Source organism: Bombina bombina, chromosome 3 (genome assembly GCF_027579735.1).
Source record: "Bombina bombina isolate aBomBom1 chromosome 3, aBomBom1.pri, whole genome shotgun sequence".
NCBI classification, from domain to species: Eukaryota; Metazoa; Chordata; class Amphibia; order Anura; family Bombinatoridae; genus Bombina; species Bombina bombina.
In genome coordinates this window covers 996,811,635-996,830,439 of record NC_069501.1, presented here as the reverse complement: position 1 = coordinate 996,830,439, position 18,805 = coordinate 996,811,635, and the positions used below count along the sequence as shown (strand labels likewise).

Sequence of the window (18,805 nt, the reverse complement as noted above, 5' to 3'; positions counted from 1 at the left end):
CCTACACAAGTCTAAAGTTTAATTGTATTAATTCTAAACCTGCTGTTTATCCTGACCATTGGATTTTAATATCTACAGTGATGTCTGCTCCAGGATTTTTATCTTGGCAACATTATGCTGCAGGTGAAGACTTTTGGGACTGTGCCCTTGTAATTGTGATTACATGATACTTTGCTGCCTGGCTTAACTTCTGTCACTTGAAATATCAAGAAACAATCAGTATGACGGTGACCTCACATCTCAGATATTAAAGACAGAGATTGTAAAAGTAGAAACTCATGCATTTATTTGCATTTATCAACATAAACATGCACAAATATTTAAGATAAAGTTCTGGATGATATCGCTGGATTTTATTATGAAGATTTTTTTAAAAAAAGTTACTTTCATAGATGGAACAACAAAACCAAACATAATGTATTATTAGCAGATGTTACATTTTAGAATGAACCTAACCTAGAGGTTTTACGGGTATATATTATTAACCTGAACCATATTACTTTGCTTCTTTTATTCAGATCAGAATAGATATAAAATAAACAAACACACTGACCCCAATTAACAATTGATTCATGTTTTCATTTATTTCTCTTCTTTTTGTCTATTAAGATGAAAGCAATGCATAAATCCTGGCACAATTGTCACCAAAGCAACAAGAGGGATTGGGCCCAGCCCAGACAGCTGCAGTGTTCACCTTGCCTTTCACATTTAAATGGGTGCTGGTCACCTCAGCAACAGGGGCCTCCTTCTAAAGCTTTGCAGCTAAAAGCCCTCTACCTTGAAAGAGGGTCCCATCTGAAGTTGTTTAAGCCACAAATCTAATATTTAACCATTGAGTAACTGGAAATGGCATCATAGGTTTTGATAGAATTTTATAACTTACATTTGATCTATTGATATCTATTGATAATATATTTACATTTCCAAAACATAATTTTTCTGACAAAAAATATATTTTTATATTTGTCTTTTTTTTTTACATAAACATGAACTAATAGTTTTAATAATAGTAATAGTCCAGTGTGTATGTATGTGTGTATATATATATATATATATATATATATATATATATATATACTGTATATATATCTATATATATCTATATATATATATATATATATATATATATATATATATATATCTATATATATATCTATATATATATATCTATATATACTGTATATATATTATATTATATATGGTGATACCTTATTACATACATTTATTTCTAAATGTTTTTTTCCATAAATAACACATTTATTTATACTTAATTATAACCAGCATCATAAGCAATATCATGTTTATGTGTTGCATGTTATGGTTGAAATAAAAGGTGGATTACGTACACAGTAATGTTGTGCACTAAAGCCACCCAACTACAGCTATTCAAGTGTTTTTTTCTTCTTCTAGCTAACTTACAGAAATCCCTTGCCTTGAGTATTATAGAATTAGGCTATGTGGGAGAGGAGTAGATATGTTGATGTGAAGACTGTAGCTTTAATAGGAGCTTTGTAACCCAGAGGAGTGTTTTGCTGTCCAAGCTGTGAAAGGAGAATAACTAAATCTCAGGACTCCACAGCTCAGTCTTCTACTATACTAATTATCACGATGGTTATAAAAGAGGTAAGAGGAGAAGTGATACAAGTAGCTATTCTTGAGAAATGTTCTTCCATCATGTCCAATATTCTTCTTTTTTATCACATACTATTCAACTTGGGCTGGGCATGTTTGTTGTAAATCCCATCATGTAGTGTTGTCACGTATTACTTTTATTCCAGTGTCACCTCAATTTCCTTTTCCAGCTATTTTCTATGCTTTTTACCTTCATCTTTATATCTTTTGAGTGTGTCATTTTGTGTGATAAAGGGAAAATGAACCAGAAATATTACTCTACACAGCTGTAGTCTTGAGGAGCAGTGCTGGGAGGGATTGTGTGGTTCTGGAGAAGAGTTTTGTGTCCATTTGTAACTCTGAAGGGAACACTCTAGATTCAAGTTGAGGAGACAGGGGTTCAACGTCAGCCATTTTCTTTAAAATTTGCAGTGAGACAATATATTGCATATCTTTGACCCCTTGACTACTAACGATTTTTAATTGCAATTTGTATCTTTATGCACTGTATCTTTATGCACTTTGTGTATCTTTGTGTTTGCCTTATGTCTAAACAATAATGCATTTATAATGTTTACATTTATTAGTTTCTTTAGCATGATTACTGATACAAGCGTGGTCTTTTTTAGATCTAATTTATGTTATTTAATTTAATATTGAGCAAACAGAAAATAAAACAGCAAATTAATATTTAGCTTTAATCCATTCATCACTGTTAAATGCAAAAACAGTATAGTTATAAAAATATAGTAAAATTACACATGAAATTAAATATCTCAGTTCCATTTACATACAATAAAACAGTGAAGAGCTTTAAATCTTTACACTTTACCAAAATCTCTACATCTCATCAGAATATTTATGAGAAACATTTTTTTGTATTACAGGAGTTGAGGCGACGTCGCTTTTGGCGTTCAGTGCTGGCAGAGGTTCTTGGAACATTTATTTTGGTGGCCATAATACTGGGGGGTTCTTGCCTGGGCATTGGAACATCTCAGGCAACATCACTAACCCCAGCAATGGCAGCTGGGCTAGCTGTTGTCAGTCTGGTGCAATGTTTCGGAGAGATAAGTGGCGCTCAGTTGAATCCAGCCATCACAACTGCTTTGGTGTGTGCCCGAAAGTTGGACCTGCTCCATGGAGTTGCCTTTACAGTAGCTCAGTGTCTTGGTGCTACATGTGCCTCTGCAATGTTCTACCTGTCTGTGCCAACATCCGTGAGTAATCAACTGGTGACCAGAGTAAGTTCTTCTATTACTGCACACAGCTTTATAGAAGATAATTGAAATAAAGCAGGGTTCATTTCCCTTACAAGATATTAGGTTTCCCGTCTGACCATGAAGTCAGCTATGTTTACTACTTATGACAGTTTGTGTTAGTTTGTTTTTTTACTGTCATTATCAGTCCATATGGGGTCATTGTTGCTATTTTAATTACTTCTGATTTCTGGATTCTCTTAATTTGCTATAATATAAATGGTGTCATTAATTTGTTAGTCATTTAAAGTAACATATTTGACAGCAGGTGCATTAGGACATAGTCCCCCAATATACAATATTAATTCTAAAATTATTATAACTATATATAATTAAAATCCTTTTCAAATGCTATACAGGGGTACATGGCAGTACATTATTTAACGAAAACAGCAGTCTAAATATAATCATAGGATGCTTAAAATGTTAAAAAAAAATCCTTTATTTTTTGGTGTTTAAAACACAGACCATTCATGGGTATTAAGGGTATAACATTCTTGAATTTTACGCAAGATATCTAGTGTAAATTGGGCTCTAGTGAAATTCATACCTCAAGTATATTTCAGGTATACAGGTATACTGTATCACTGTAAAAAAAAAGGGTCACAAGGACATGTGGCAGATATATGGTAAAATAAAACAAGGAAAAAAGCCATGATGAAATGTGTCACGTGAAGAGTTCTATACACAAGCATGCAAAAATGTAAATTTAATATTACTTACTTCATCATATTTTTTTTCTAATGTAAGGCATATTAACACACTATGGGCCACATTACGAGTGGAGTGCTATTTAAAACTCCCACTCGAGTGTTAACTGTGCTCGAAGTTAAACCAATGAGCGCACAAAGCCGAAGTTAGTGTATTGTATTTACGTATTCCCACATAGAAGTCAATGGGGTTTATTTATGTAGGTGCGGACAGACATGATCCGCTATAGCGAATCATGGCCGCCGCACATCAATAAATGTCAACAGCATATGCTGTCAGCATTTATCACTGCACCAGCAGTTCTTGGGAACTGCTGGTGCAATACCGCCCCCTGCAGATTTGTGTCCAATCGGCCACTAGCAGGGGGTGTCAATCAACTCGATCGTATTTGACCGGGCTGATTGCTGTCTGCCACCTCATAGGTGGTGGACGAGTTAAGAAGCAGCCTCAGGGCCGCCACTAGAAATTTTGGGGCCCCTGACTTAACCGTTGATCACAGCCTCCCTCCCCCCTTTGACATGTGCAATTTTTGACCAAATGACTAAAACATATATATGCAATTTATTCTTAAGTGTAGTCAAACTTGGAAATCTTGTAAAGGTAGTAACACACAAACACAGAAACACACAGACACACTCATACACTGAAACACACACTCAGGTGACTTCCGGAAAGGTCTCATTAGTCTCAAAGTCTGTAGAAAGATGTGAATAATCAGTAGTAAGGTCAAAATATCCTAAAAAGGAACAGACAATGGAGATACACACACACACACACACACACACACAAACTTGCACATACACCCAAGGAAACACCGACAGAGACAGCCTCAGAAAACACACACACACACACACAGACACCCGCAGAAAACACACAAAGACATACACACAGAGAGACAACCACATAAAACACACAAAAACATACATGCACACACACCATCACTGAGACATTCACAGAAAACACACAAAGACATACACACACTCTCACAGAGACACGCACAGACAATGCACAGACATACACACACCCTCACAGAGACACCCACAGAAAATACACAGACATACACACACCCTCACAGAGACACCCACAGAAAACACACAGACATACGCACACACTCTCACAGAGACATCCACAGAAAACAGACATACATACACACACCCACCCTCAGAGACATCCACAGAAAACACACCAAGGCATACATACACACACCCTCACAGAGACACCCATAGAAAAAGCACAAATACATAGGCACACACCATCACAGACATCCACAGAAAATGCACAAAGACATACATACCCACCCTCACAGAGAGACCCACAGAAAAAAATATAAACACACTCATAGAGACACAAACAAAAGCACAAATACATAAACACTGACACCCACAGAAACACTCACAGGAGGTAACATTTCTGCACATTGCATCCCCTAAATTAACAGTGTGTGACATGCATGATACTTGCAGAAATTAAGAATCATATTTGTAAATGTGCAAACAAAAATAATTCTGTACATTAATGATCTGGGTAGATGGCTAGACGAAGAAAAGTACTTTTCAAAGGTTGACATATGTTTGTTTCCCCCCCCCCCCCCATTTTCCCCAACCAAGAGCATCACTTCGAATATGGTGTACAAATGTTCCCATCTGTCAGCTGTACTTATGGATTTTGAAAATGCTGTACTCTATATGGTCTTGGTGGAACCATAAACTGTGGTACTAAGTCTCATAGCATTAGATCTGGTTAAATGCAGGATTTAAGCTTGTTTGTATGTATTTCAAAATTAAGTCAGCTGTAGTGTAAACTAAACAGTGTTAAGTTAACCTGTCTCATTTCAAACACTGAGCAATCTTAGTCTGAGGGTATAACATTTTATGCCGATGTCAAAATCTTAGATAAAATGCCTCCTTGCATCTGGAAAGTCCTTGCATAAAGGGGCAGTAAACTGGAATGTTTTTATATATATATATATATATATATATTAATACAAAAAAACTCATATCTGCCAAAAGGGCACCTACCATTTGTGTATTGAGGAGGAAACATTTCTGCATGGCTTTAAATATAGAATTTCTACAGCATTGTCAAATAATCATAAATACACTGCTGCATATTGCTAAAAAATGTGATTTTATGGACCCCCTGGCCCCACGATACAATAACACTCTGATGTAGTTCATTCTGGTGGCTGCCAAAATTAAAAAAATAATATATATATATATATATATATATACAGGGAGTGCAGAATTATTAGGCAAATTAGTATTTTGACCACATCATCCTCTTTATGCATGTTGTCTTACTCCAAGCTGTATAGGCTCGAAAGCCTACTACCAATTAAGCATATTAGGTGATGTGCATCTCTGTAATGAGAAGGGGTGTGGTCTAATGACATCAACACCCTATATCAGGTGTGCATAATTATTAGGCAACTTCCTTTCCTTTGGCAAAATGGGTCAAAAGAAGGACTTGACAGGCTCAGAAAAGTCAAAAATAGTGAGATATCTTGCAGAGAGATGCAGCACTCTTAAAATTGCAAAGCTTCTGAAGCGTGATCATCGAACAATCAAGCGTTTCATTCAAAATAGTCAACAGGGTCACAAGAAGCATGTGGAAAAACCAAGGCGCAAAATAACTGCCCATGAACTGAGAAAAGTCAAGCGTGCAGCTGCCAAGATGCCACTTGCCACCAGTTTGGCCATATTTGCAACATCACTGGAGTGCCCAAAAGCACAAGGTGTGCAATACTCAGAGACATGGCCAAGGTAAGAAAGGCTGAAAGACGACCACCACTGAACAAGACACACAAGCTGAAACGTCAAGACTGGGCCAAGAAATATCTCAAGACTGATTTTTCTAAGGTTTTATGGACTGATGAAATGAGAGTGAGTCTTGATGGGCCAGATGGATGGGCCCGTGGCTGGATTGGTAAAGGGCAGAGAGCTCCAGTCCGACTCAGACGCAAGCAAGGTGGAGGTGGAGTACTGGTTTGGGCTGGTATCATCAAAGATGAGCTTGTGGGGCCTTTTCGGGTTGAGGATGGAGTCAAGCTCAACTCCCAGTCCTACTGCCAGTTTCTGGAAGACACCTTCTTATTATCATGTTTTTCTTGAAGGATGCAGACTTCTTCCTGTACCACTGCTTGAAGAAGGTGTCTTCCAGAAACTGGCAGTAGGACTGGGAGTTGAGCTTGACTCCATCCTCAACCCGAAAAGGCCCCACAAGCTCATCTTTGATGATTCCAGCCCAAACCAGTACTCCACCTCCACCTTGCTGGCGTCTGAGTCGGACTGGAGCTCTCTGCCCTTTACCAATCCAGCCACGGGCCCATCCATCTGGCCCATCAAGACTCACTCTTGTTTATAAATACATAGAACATATTCTGCTATGTGCAGAACATTGGAATGTGAAATATTTACAGTAAATACACAGTATAACTCTTTTTTTAAATATGAATATTGCATAAATATGCTTTTACGGGTTTTCATCTACTTAACTGCAAAGGGCTCCAATGCACTTCTATATATTTCTATATATTAGTATAAATGTATTTATATTTGTATATATGTCTGTAAATACATATATACACATATAAATACATATGTACACATACATATATATATATGTGTATATATTTATGTGTATATATATATATATATATATATATATATATATATATATATATATATATATATATATATATAGGGAGTGCAGAATTATTAGGCAAGTTGTATTTTTGAGGATTAATTTTATTATTGAACAACAACCATGTTCTCAATGAACCCAAAAAAACTCATTAATATCAAAGCTGAATAGTTTTGGAAGTAGTTTTAAGTTATAGCTATTTTAGGGGGATATCTGTGTGTGCATGTGACTATTACTGTGCATAATTATTAGGCAACTTAACAAAAAACAAATATATACCCATTTCAATTATTTATTTTTACCAGTGAAACCAATATAACATCTCAACATTCACAAATATACATTTCTGACATTCAAAAACAAAACAAAAACAAATCACTGACCAATATAGCCACCTTTCTTTGCAAGGACACTCAAAAGCCTGCCATCCATGGATTCTGTCAGTGTTTTGATCTGTTCACCATCAACATTGCGTGCAGCAGCAACCACAGCCTCCCAGACACTGTTCAGAGAGGTGTACTGTTTTCCCTCCTTGTAAATCTCACATTTGATGATGGACCACAGGTTCTCAATGGGGTTCAGATCAGGTGAACAAGGAGGCCATGTCATTAGATTTTCTTCTTTTATACCCTTTCTTGCCAGCCACGCTGTGGAGTACTTGGACGCGTGTGATGGAGCATTGTCCTGCATGAAAATCATGTTTTTCTTGAAGGATGCAGACTTCTTCCTGTACCACTGCTTGAAGAAGGTGTCTTCCAGAAACTGGCAGTAGGACTGGGAGTTGAGCTTGACTCCATCCTCAACCCGAAAAGGCCCCACAAGCTCATCTTTGATGATACCAGTACTCCACCTCCACCTTGCTGGCGTCTGAGTCGGACTGGAGCTCTTTGCCCTTTACCAATCCAGCCACGGGCCCATCCATCTGGCCCATCAAGACTCACTCTCATTTCATCAGTCCATAAAACCTTAGAAAAATCAGTCTTGAGATATTTCTTGGCCCAGTCTTGACGTTTCAGCTTGTGTGTCTTGTTCAGTGGTGGTCGTCTTTCAGCCTTTCTTACCTTGGCCATGTCTCTGAGTATTGCACACCTTGTGCTTTTGGGCACTCCAGTGATGTTGCAGCTCTGAAATATGGCCAAACTGGTGGCAAGTGGCATCTTGGCAGCTGAACGCTTGACTTTTCTCAGTTCATGGGCAGTTATTTTGCGCCTTGGTTTTTCCACACGCTTCTTGCGACCCTGTTGACTATTTTGAATGAAACGCTTGATTGTTCGATGATCACGCTTCAGAAGCTTTGCAATTTTAAGAGTGCTGCATCCCTCTGCAAGATATCTCACTATTTTTGACTTTTCTGAGCCTGTCAAGTCCTTCTTTTGACCCATTTTGCCAAAGGAAAGGAAGTTGCCTAATAATTATGCACACCTGATATAGGGTGTTGATGTCATTAGACCACACCCCTTCTCATTACAGAGATGCACATCACCTAATATGCTTAATTGGTAGTAGGCTTTCGAGCCTATACAGCTTGGAGTAAGACAACATGCATAAAGAGGATGATGTGGTCAAAATACTCATTTGCCTAATAATTCTGCACTCCCTGTACATATACATTTTTAGACATATATATGTATGTATATCTGTGTTAAAGCCCTTTGGCTGCCTTTTTTTTCTTCTTCTAACGCCTGTGATCTCATATCTTTGATCCTTTTTAACTTTTGAGTGCAACTTTTTTTAGAGTATTTTTTATCAGATAGTGTTATTATGAGTGTAACTGTACTCTGTAAAGTATTTTTTGTATGTGTTTTGGGACACTTTTTAGTTTTGCAAAACAGTTAACCCAAGCTCTGAGGATGCAGTAATTGCACTCAAGCGATCATGTTTACTTTCAACTTGTAATATCAGCGGTAAACCCGACGAGCAAAAAACACCTGCGATAAACCCCTTATCGCTCGAGCGCAAATGTTAGCGATTCACTCATAATCTGGCCCTATATGTGTGTTGTCACTGTGTGTGTGCGTTTTGTCTATTATGTTTGTTTCTCTGATATTCACAAAGATTTGCTACATTTGCATTCCATAAAACCAGATTTTCAATTTAAATCCTGAAATAATAATTTTTTCTCAAATTGTGGGATATGCACTCTTGCGTCTAATATTTTTAACCTAAGAATATTATCGTGTTACAGTTGTACTTAGGGCTAAAACATATGCCTGTAGTGTTACTTGCTACAAAATATTAAGGGCACGGTACCCCAAAACGTTGTGGCTGTTTGACTCTGCATATGATTCTAATAAAGAATTGAATTTTTGGCATATTGGAGAGCTTCTATTTCCTTTTTTTACAAAATATTTGAGCAAAAAGTGCCTTGCAATACAAGTGTTTGCATCAATGCCAGTACAGTGTGAAATGACAATAGCAAACATTTGAAATTAATCTTTTTACTTTCATAAGAATAGTAACACTTGTAAATGATTTATCTGAGCTGGGGAATTATGGGTATAAAGTACATGTGTGTATGATGTGTCTTGATAAAAGCAGAATTTGCCGAAACGCGTTGACCGAAGACTTGTCTCTATAAGTTTTTGAGGCTTATGAAGTTCTAATATCCTTTAAAGCAACAAGGACAGCTTTATTTTCAAACTTGGAGCAATAACGAAAATCCAGCTACATGATTGGCAGAAGGTCAGATGACCAACCGACAGTGCAGTCAGTGAAGACGCTGTACACCCGCTGATAAGCCTCGTCAAGAGCAAGGGAGAAAACATAGCTTTAAGTCTGTCAAAGAGTGTGGCTACTGTAAGGAGAAGAAGCCATATCAGAGGTCCGGTAAGGAATACCGATCGTAAGACATACTACAAAACTGACCGGTCAGTAACCAACTTTTCATCACTTTGCCTTGTTTGAGTGGTATATAATACTAAGTTTTGGGGAATAGTATTCCCCTTTCTGACTATCACTCCAAGAGATACGTAGTTACTCTACCAAAAGACTTTACACATATCAGCTTGTACTACGTATAAGAATATAACGATCTCAGAACTTTGCCTTCTCGTAAAGTTACTATTTAATATTTGCCATATTGCCGGCAACACTACTATATTGCTCTGATCCCGGAACTTTGCCTTTTCATAACTGACTATTCCATATTTTTCATATTATTGACAATACAACTATATTGCTCAAACCAACCAGAAAAGCTTGACTTTGTGTCAATATATTTCCTGACTACTTTGCCTGGCACTATCATATGCACAATATACTAGCTATATATAACGTATACAGAAATTTCTATTGACCTTAGAACTTAGAGACCTTTTTTGCTGGAATTTTTTATATATAAGTTGTGGACACAACCTGTTTTTCAAATGTGTCAAGTGATTATATCTCAATATATGTTTTGTTAACATATGTTTTTATGCCTATTTCTATTTCTATTTTTAGTTTCTATTACACTATATATTAAATATTGTTTATACATATCAGTGCTTTAACTACTTATCTGCCTATATATGCCCATATCTATATGATACTTCACACTACATATGATATTACCCATACATATTAGAACATGTCCTTTAGCTCTCTCCAGTGTCAGAGAGATCACGGTATATTTATTTGAGTTGGCAGAGAAGATCAAATAAGGGTCTGGATTAACTGTCTAACTATTTATATGCATTATACTGTAAAATTGTTCATTGTACATTGTTTTAACTGTTTATTTTAAAAATAAATGTGTTTTTAATTTGGTGAGGCTTTGGTCTAGAAAGGTGATTAACATTATGGAATAGTGATATCTTGCACATAAGCAATGGTCATGGCTTTTCACATTTACAATAATGGGTTTTTAGATATTTCACACACTGTAAAACGTGTAAAAAAAAAAAGGCACCATTTCTACCATTTACACTAAGGAGCTGCTTGATTTTTTTGCATAACTGTAATTTCTCCCTGTAAAGACCGAGATTGTGGGATCCTGTTCTGTGTGCTATGAGACATTACATATAACTGGCAAATGAATAAACTTAAAAGAACATAAAAGCCATTTTTTTTCTTTTGTGATTTAGAAAGAACATGCAAATTTTTAACAACTTTCTAATTTACTTCTTTTATCAAATTTGCTTCATTATCTTGATGAAAAGCATATCTAGATAAGCTCAGTAGCTGCCGATTGGTGGCTGCACATAGATTTTTCATGTGATTGGCTCATAAATGTGCATTGATATTTCTTCAGCAAAGGCTATCTAAAGAATAAAGCAAATTAGATAATAGAAGTAAACTGAAATGCTGTTTAAAATTGTATTCTCTATCTGAATCATAAATGAAAAATGTTGGGTTTAATGTCCCTTTAAATATTCAAATTTCAGGATGAACCAACAACAAAGTAATATAAAACAGATAAGAATACAACCTTAATTAAATTAGACCATTGTATATTAAGAGCATCTAAAAATGGCATCGTTATGTTTTTTTTAATGCACAAAAGAAGTACCCTACACTGTCAGAAAAAAGGGTACGGTTGGGGTCAGTTTGTGAACACTTAGGGTACAACTGCTGTGGTTGTACCCTCAATGGATCATAATTACACCCTAAGGAACTAATATGTACCATTTAGGGGTAAATAAGGTACAAATATGTTTCCAACTGTCAAAGGGTCCTTGTCTGTACCATTTAATCCCCCCAAAAAGGTACAATCACTTGTGTGACTAAAAGGTTCAGCGGGATGGGTGGTTCAAGGCTGCCAAACCCTGCAAGTCCATATCATTTGTACAGCTCAATTATTCATATTCACATAACTGGCAGTCACCCCAAATTAATTAAACATACATGTTGTACAGCAAAATAATTACGTTCAATTGTTGTTGGTAATATGCAAGAAGTGGGCAAAGCAAAAAATATACTTAAAGGGACAGTCTACACTAGAATTGCTATTGTTTAAAAAGATGGATAATCCCTTTATTACGCATTCCCCAGTTTTGCATAACCAACACGGTTATAATAATATACTTTATACCTCTGTGATTACCTTGTATCTAAGCCTCTGCAGACTGCCCCCTTATCTCAGTGCTTTTGACAGGCATGCAGTTTAGCCAATCAGTGCAGACTCCTAAATAACTACATGGGAGTGAGCATATTGTTATCTACAGTGGATATAGAAAGTCTACACACCCCTGTTAAAATGTCAGGTTTCTGTGATGTAAAAAAATGAGACAAAGATAAATCATTTCAGAACTTTTTCTACATTTAATGTGACCTATAAACTGTACAACTCAATTGAAAAACAAACTGCAATCTTTTAGGTAAAGGGAAATAAAAATAAAAAAATAAAATAATATGGTTGCATAAGTGTGAACACCCTTTTATAACTGGGGATGTAGCTGTGTTCAGAATGAAGCAATCACATTCAAAATCATGTCAAATAGGAGTCAGTACACACCTGTCATCATTTAAAGTGCCTCTGATTAACCCCAAATAAAGTTCAGCTGTTCTAGTAGGTCTTTCCTAACATTTTGTTAGTCGCATCCTACAGCAAAAGCCATGGTCCGCAGAGAGCGTCTAAAGCATCAGAGGGATCTCATTGTTAAAAGGTATCAGTCAGGAGAAGGGTACAAAAGAATTTCCAAGGCATTAGATATACCATGGAACACAGTGAAGACAGTCATCATCAAGTGAAGAAACTATGGTGCAACAGTGACATTATCAAGAACTGGATGTCCCTCCAAAATTGATGAAAAGACAAGAAGAAAACTGGTCTGGGAGGCTGCCAAGAGGCCTACAGCAACATTAAAGGAGCTGCAGGAATATCTGGCAAGTACTGGCTGTGTGGTACATGTGACAACAATCGCCCGTATTCTTCATATGTCTGGGCTATGGGGTAGAGTGGCAAGACGGAAGCCTTTTCTTACAAAAAAAACATCCAACCCCGGCTAAATTTTGCAAAAACACATCTGAAGTTTCCCAAAAGCATGTTGCAAAAGGTGTTCTGGTCTGATGAAACCAAAGTTGAACTTTTTGGACATAATTCCAAAAGATATGTTTGGTGCAAAAACAACACTGCATATCACCAAAAGAACACCATACCGACAGTGAAGCATGGTGGTGGCAGCATCATGCTTTGGGGCTGTTTTTCTTCAGCTGGAACTGGGGCCTTAGTCAAGGTAGAGGGAATAATGAACAGTTCCAAATACCAGACAATATTGGCACAAAACCTTCAGGCTTCTGCTAGAAAGCTGAACATGAAGAGGAACTTCATCTTTCAGCATGACAACGACCCAAAGCATACATCCAAATCAACAAAGGAATGGCTTCACCAGAAGAAAATTAAAGTTTTGGGATGGCCCAGCCAGAGCCCAGACCTGAATCCAATTCAAAATCTGTGGGGTGATCTGAAGAGGGCTGTGCACAGGAGATGGCCTCGCATTCTGACAGATTTAGAGTGTTTTTGCAAAGAAGAGTGGGCAAACCTTGCCAAGTCAAGATGTGCCATGCTGAAAAACTCATACCCAAAAAGACTGAGTGCTGTAATAAAATCAAAAGGTGCTTCAATAAAGTATTAGTTTAAGGGTGTTCACACTTATGCAACCATATTATTTTAGTGTTTTATTTTTTTTTCCCCTTTACCTAAAAGATTTCAGTTTGTTTTTCAATTGAGTTGTACAGTTTATAGGTCACATTAAATGTGGAAAAAGTTCTGAAATGATTTATCTCTGTCTCATTTTTTTTACATCACAGAAACCTGACATTTTAACAGGGGTGTGTAGACTTTTTATATCCACTGTATATGACACACATGAACTAGTACTGTCTAAGTGTGAAAAACTTTCAAAATGCTCTGAGCTAAGAGGTGGTTTTCAACGGTTTAGAAATCAGTTTGAGCCTACCTAGGTTTAGCTTTTGAAAAATACCACCAAGGGAACAAAGCAAATTTAGTGATAAAAGTCAATTGGAAAGCTGTTTAAATTTTCATGCCCTATCTGAATCATGACAGTTTAATTTTGACTAGATTGTCCCTTTAATAACCCATATATTCAATGATTCTGTGTTACTGGTTCTAAATAGCAAACAAGCACTTAACATTTTAATGTTTATATTTAGAGCATCAAGATATTAACTCTTAAACATAAAGCAAATGTATTAACTAAAATTACAAAGAACATTTTTTTTTAAAAACTCTATAAAATAAACAAGAGCTGTTTAAGAACTATTTTTTTTTTAAAAAAAAATTAAAAATTATAACCGTTCCCCAGTCACATACATGGACATTGTGTAACACGCTATAGCGCCATCTGTTGGTTGAAAGTTCCTTGACATGCGTAACACAGCTCCATCTATTGGTAGAAGGTTCATCACCAAAATGTGTACTGAGGAAATATACTCATTTGCATATATTTTGCATAGAGTGACAATTCAATGTATGGTTGTGAGTTTTATCGTTTATCCCTCCCCCGAATCCCCCTTCTTTTCGTTAGAGTTATATTTTATTATTATGTTGTTTTTTATATGTTTTCTATATATTTATGTTTTATGTGGCATGTCACCCTAAATTAAATGGGGTATTTTTAGAGTCTAGTAGAGAGTGATATATAACACAGTGAGTAGTTCTTTTTGGAACTGGTTGTTTAGCCTTGCTCAATCAGTTGGTTCTGCAGCAAGTTATTTATTTATTTATTTAAAAGCTGCAGTGTGGCTATTGTAATACTGCCTGAAAAAGTAGACATTAAATGAATGCATATTTGAATGTTATATAAAATATTTAATGGAACAACATTTGTAATATGCTGTGTTGAGTACAAATTTGCCATCATGAGGTACAAAGGGCTTGTCACTGGGGCAGTACCCTTAAAAGGTCAAATTTGCACCATTTTTTTTAAGGGTACAATATGGTACCATAGGACTGAGGTCCAGTCTAGTCACCAAAGGTACATATTTGCCTTTGAAAGGTACAATCTGCAAGGGTACCAATTTGTACCCATTTTAAAGGGTACAGCAGGTGTACCTTTGAGGGTACTGCCCCAGTGACAAGCTGTTGTACCCCTAAAGGTACAATTTTTGCAAATTTTTTCTGACAGTGTATGTAAAAAGTCCAGTATGAACGGGCGTCGGTAATAATGACTTTACCAGAGTTTTTTACTTTGGTTAATATTTTTATTGTTAATTGTTATTATCGCTCTTGGACAAGAGTTAACCATAAACTTGTAATGCGAGGGTGAGTTTGAAAGTAATGGGAGCATTATTTACATCAAGCTTGCAATATATTTTTCATGCCCGACTTGTAATATGGGTTCTATTGGTTAATCGCCCTCCATTTGTAGTTTAAGACAGCATTTGTAAAATTACATGCTCCTTTTGCACATATTTGTCTATTGTTATTGGCTTACTAGATATGTTCAGCTAGCTCCTAGTAATGCATTGCTGCTCCTTTAAAAAAGAATACCATGATAATGAAGCAAATTTGATAACAGAAGTAAATTAGAAAGTTGTTTAAAATTGCATGCTCTATCTAAATCATAAGCAAAAACCTAGAATTTATACTTACCAATAAATGTATTTCTTTCGGGAAGAGGAGAGTCTATAGGTGTCAATAACATGTGGGATATATATTCTGCCACTAGGTGGAGTTCCTGAACCCTCACAAGAGCTTTAATCCCTCCTACCTCCTCTCCTCACTCAGTTTACGTAAAGATGGGCAGAGAGATAGAAAAGGTTGGAAAGACAGAAAGCGGGGTTAAGAGGTGCAAATTTAAACTATCGCCCATCTAGTAAAAATGCGGGCAGGTCCTATGGACTCTGTTCATCCCGAAAGAAAGAAATTTATTGGTAAGTATAAATTCTGTTTTCTTTCATAAGATAAGGAGAGTCCATAGGTGTCCATAACATGTGGACTACAATACCCAAGCTCAGAGTCCATGCTAAGGACGGGTGGGACAAAATTATGACAGTTCCTATTTGCCGAACACTGTGGCCTGAAGGACTTTCCTGCCAAAGGCAGCTTTGGAAGAAGCATAAATATCAAAAAGAAAAAATTTAGAAAAGTTATGAAACGACAAACAAGTTGTCACATTGCAAATCTGTTCCAAGGAGGAGACATTTTTGAAGACCCAAGTAGTAGATACAGATCTAGCAGACTGAGCAGTTACTCTTTTTGGAGGCAGATTTTCTGCAACCAAGTAAGCCTTATGAATAGTTTGTTTTAGCCATGATGCCAAGGCGACCACTGTATTTTTTTACCCTTTCGAGGACCTCAAAAGTGGACAAACAAGATAGAAAACTGACTAAAGTCTTTAGCAGCCTGAATATAGAATTTTAAGGCTCTGACTACATCCAAATTGTGAAGTAGGCATTTTTTAGCGTTAGAAGGATTTGGTTACCTAGAACAATTTCCTGATTAAATATTTTCAGAACACACCACCTTCAATAGAAAATCATATTTAGACTGGAGGACTGCTTTATTGTGATGAAAAATTAAGAAGGGGAGATAAGAAGATAATGCCAAAATTTGACCCTTTTAAAGAACTAGCCGATAGTCCCTTATCTGGTCCATCCTGAAAGAACTGAAGAATTCTAGGGATTCTAAAAGATTTCAAAGAGAAACCTCCAGAAGAACACCAAATGAAAAGTAAGCTTTCCAAATCTTATGATAAATTTTCTCTGTAACAGGCTTTCTGGCTTGCAGTATAGTAGAGATAACAGAATCTGAGAAACCTCTTTTTTGAGAACTAGTCGTTCAACCTCTAAGCCATTAAATTCAGAGATTTGAGAACCAGATTATACAAGGGTCCACCATGAGAGAGATTGTTTGACTGAAGAATTAAGCTCTCTGTGCTGTTCCGGATGGAAACAATCCTTTGACCACTTTTGAAGCATGGACAATAGGAGAGGATGAAGATGAAAGCAAGCAAAAGGTACCGCATCTGATGCTGCTATGATAAGCCCCACTACTTCCATACATTGTGCTACAGATGGAGAATGAGCCATCTGTAGGAAAAGACAGACAGTCTGAAGTTTGGTTCTGTGAAGTTTCATGAAAAATAAGTGCTTTTGAAACAATTCTATTATCACACCAAGAAAGACTACTCTTGTGGCTGGTGATAACGAACTTTGGGGACATTGATTTCACAAATGATGTTACTGAAGGAATTGTACCATTCTGTGGGTATGATCAGTATCCAGAGAAAGAGACAGCGCTTGGGCCAATATATCGTCCAAATAAGGTGTAACAGAGATTCCCTGAGCTCTGATCACTGCTAAGAGAGCCCCTAAAACCTTCATGAAGATGCAAGAGGCAGTGGCCAGACTGAAGGGGAGGACCACAATTTGGGAATGCTTGTTGAGCAAACTTTAGAAACTGGAAATAATCCTTGTGAATTGGAATATGCAGATATGCATCCATTAAATCTATAGTTGTCATAAATTGACCCTTCTGATTTGGAGGCAAGATGGTACGGATCGTTTCCATTATGAAAGAGGGTACCCAAACAAATTTGTTCAGATTTTTTAAGTCCAGAATTGGACGATAAGTCTCTTCTTTTGGTGGAACAATGAAGAGGTTGAAGTAGAAACCCTGACCCTGTTGAGATATTGGAACAGATTGGATCACTACCATATCCTCTATGTCTTGAATACATTGAACAAAGGCAGCCGCCTTTACAGGATCCTATGTAACGTGAGTCAGATGAAACCATTCCCATGGAGGTCTAATGTTTTTTGCAGATTTCTTACTTGAGTTGGGCTTTTGGTCTTTTTTTTTAGGCCAAGAAGATCCTGGTTTCCAGGAAGGTTTGGGGGACTCCGACTTCTTGATGAAGGGGACATTTGATCTCTATGGGAGTGAAAGGAACAAACATGATTAGTTTGTTTGTACTTCTCTTTAGATTTCTTGTCCTGAGGAAGAAAAGCCCCCTTTTTCCCCAGAGACAGTTTTGATAATAGAATCCAATTCTGATCCAAAAAGCATCTACTCTTCAAAAGGGACTGATAATAGCCTATTCTTAGAAACCATGTAAGCTGAACAAGATTTAAGTCATAAAGCTGTCGGCATTTATCATTGCACAAGCAGTTCTGGTGAACTGCTGGTGCAATGCCAACCCCTGCAGATTCGCGGCCAATCTGCCGCCAGCAGGGGGTGTCAATCAATCTGATTGTATTCGATCAGGTTGATTTCCGCCGATGTCTGTCCACCGCCTCAGAGCAGGCGGACAGGCGGACAAGTTGCTTCACAACTTGTGTTTCTGGTGAGCCTGAAGGCTCGCCAGAACCATGGGGCATCAAGCTCCATACAGAGCTTTATAAATATGCCCCTGAGAATGCATTGTGATATTACTGAGCTTCTGGTATTTTTCTTGCTCTTACAAACACATCAAACACATGGAAAAAGAAAATTAAATTAATATAAAAACATGGGTAATACATGATTTTTAAGTGGGTTCTTGCAAGGATATTCTAAAAGCTTTATGGAGGTAAAAAATACTCAGCAAAAATTAGTCTAAGCATTTTTAAAACAAAGTAAACTATTAAAAATACTTAATGTAACCTATTAACCCCTAAACCGCAAAACACCCACATCGCAAATACTAAACTAAACCTATTAA

At 36.9% G+C, this 18,805-nt stretch overlaps 1 protein-coding gene across 1 annotated transcript in view; it reads left to right on the top strand.

Moving 5' to 3' along the window:
- Positions 1-1,608: 1,608 nt before the first annotated feature.
- The window catches only part of LOC128652578 (aquaporin-4-like), a 36,162-nt gene continuing 18,965 nt past the window's right edge, over positions 1,609-18,805 (top strand). Inside the window, exons 1-2 of the mRNA XM_053705510.1 lie at positions 1,609-1,623; positions 2,499-2,852. Of these exons, the coding sequence (XP_053561485.1) occupies positions 1,609-1,623; positions 2,499-2,852 (369 nt within the window). The remainder of the gene's footprint in view (positions 1,624-2,498; positions 2,853-18,805) is intronic.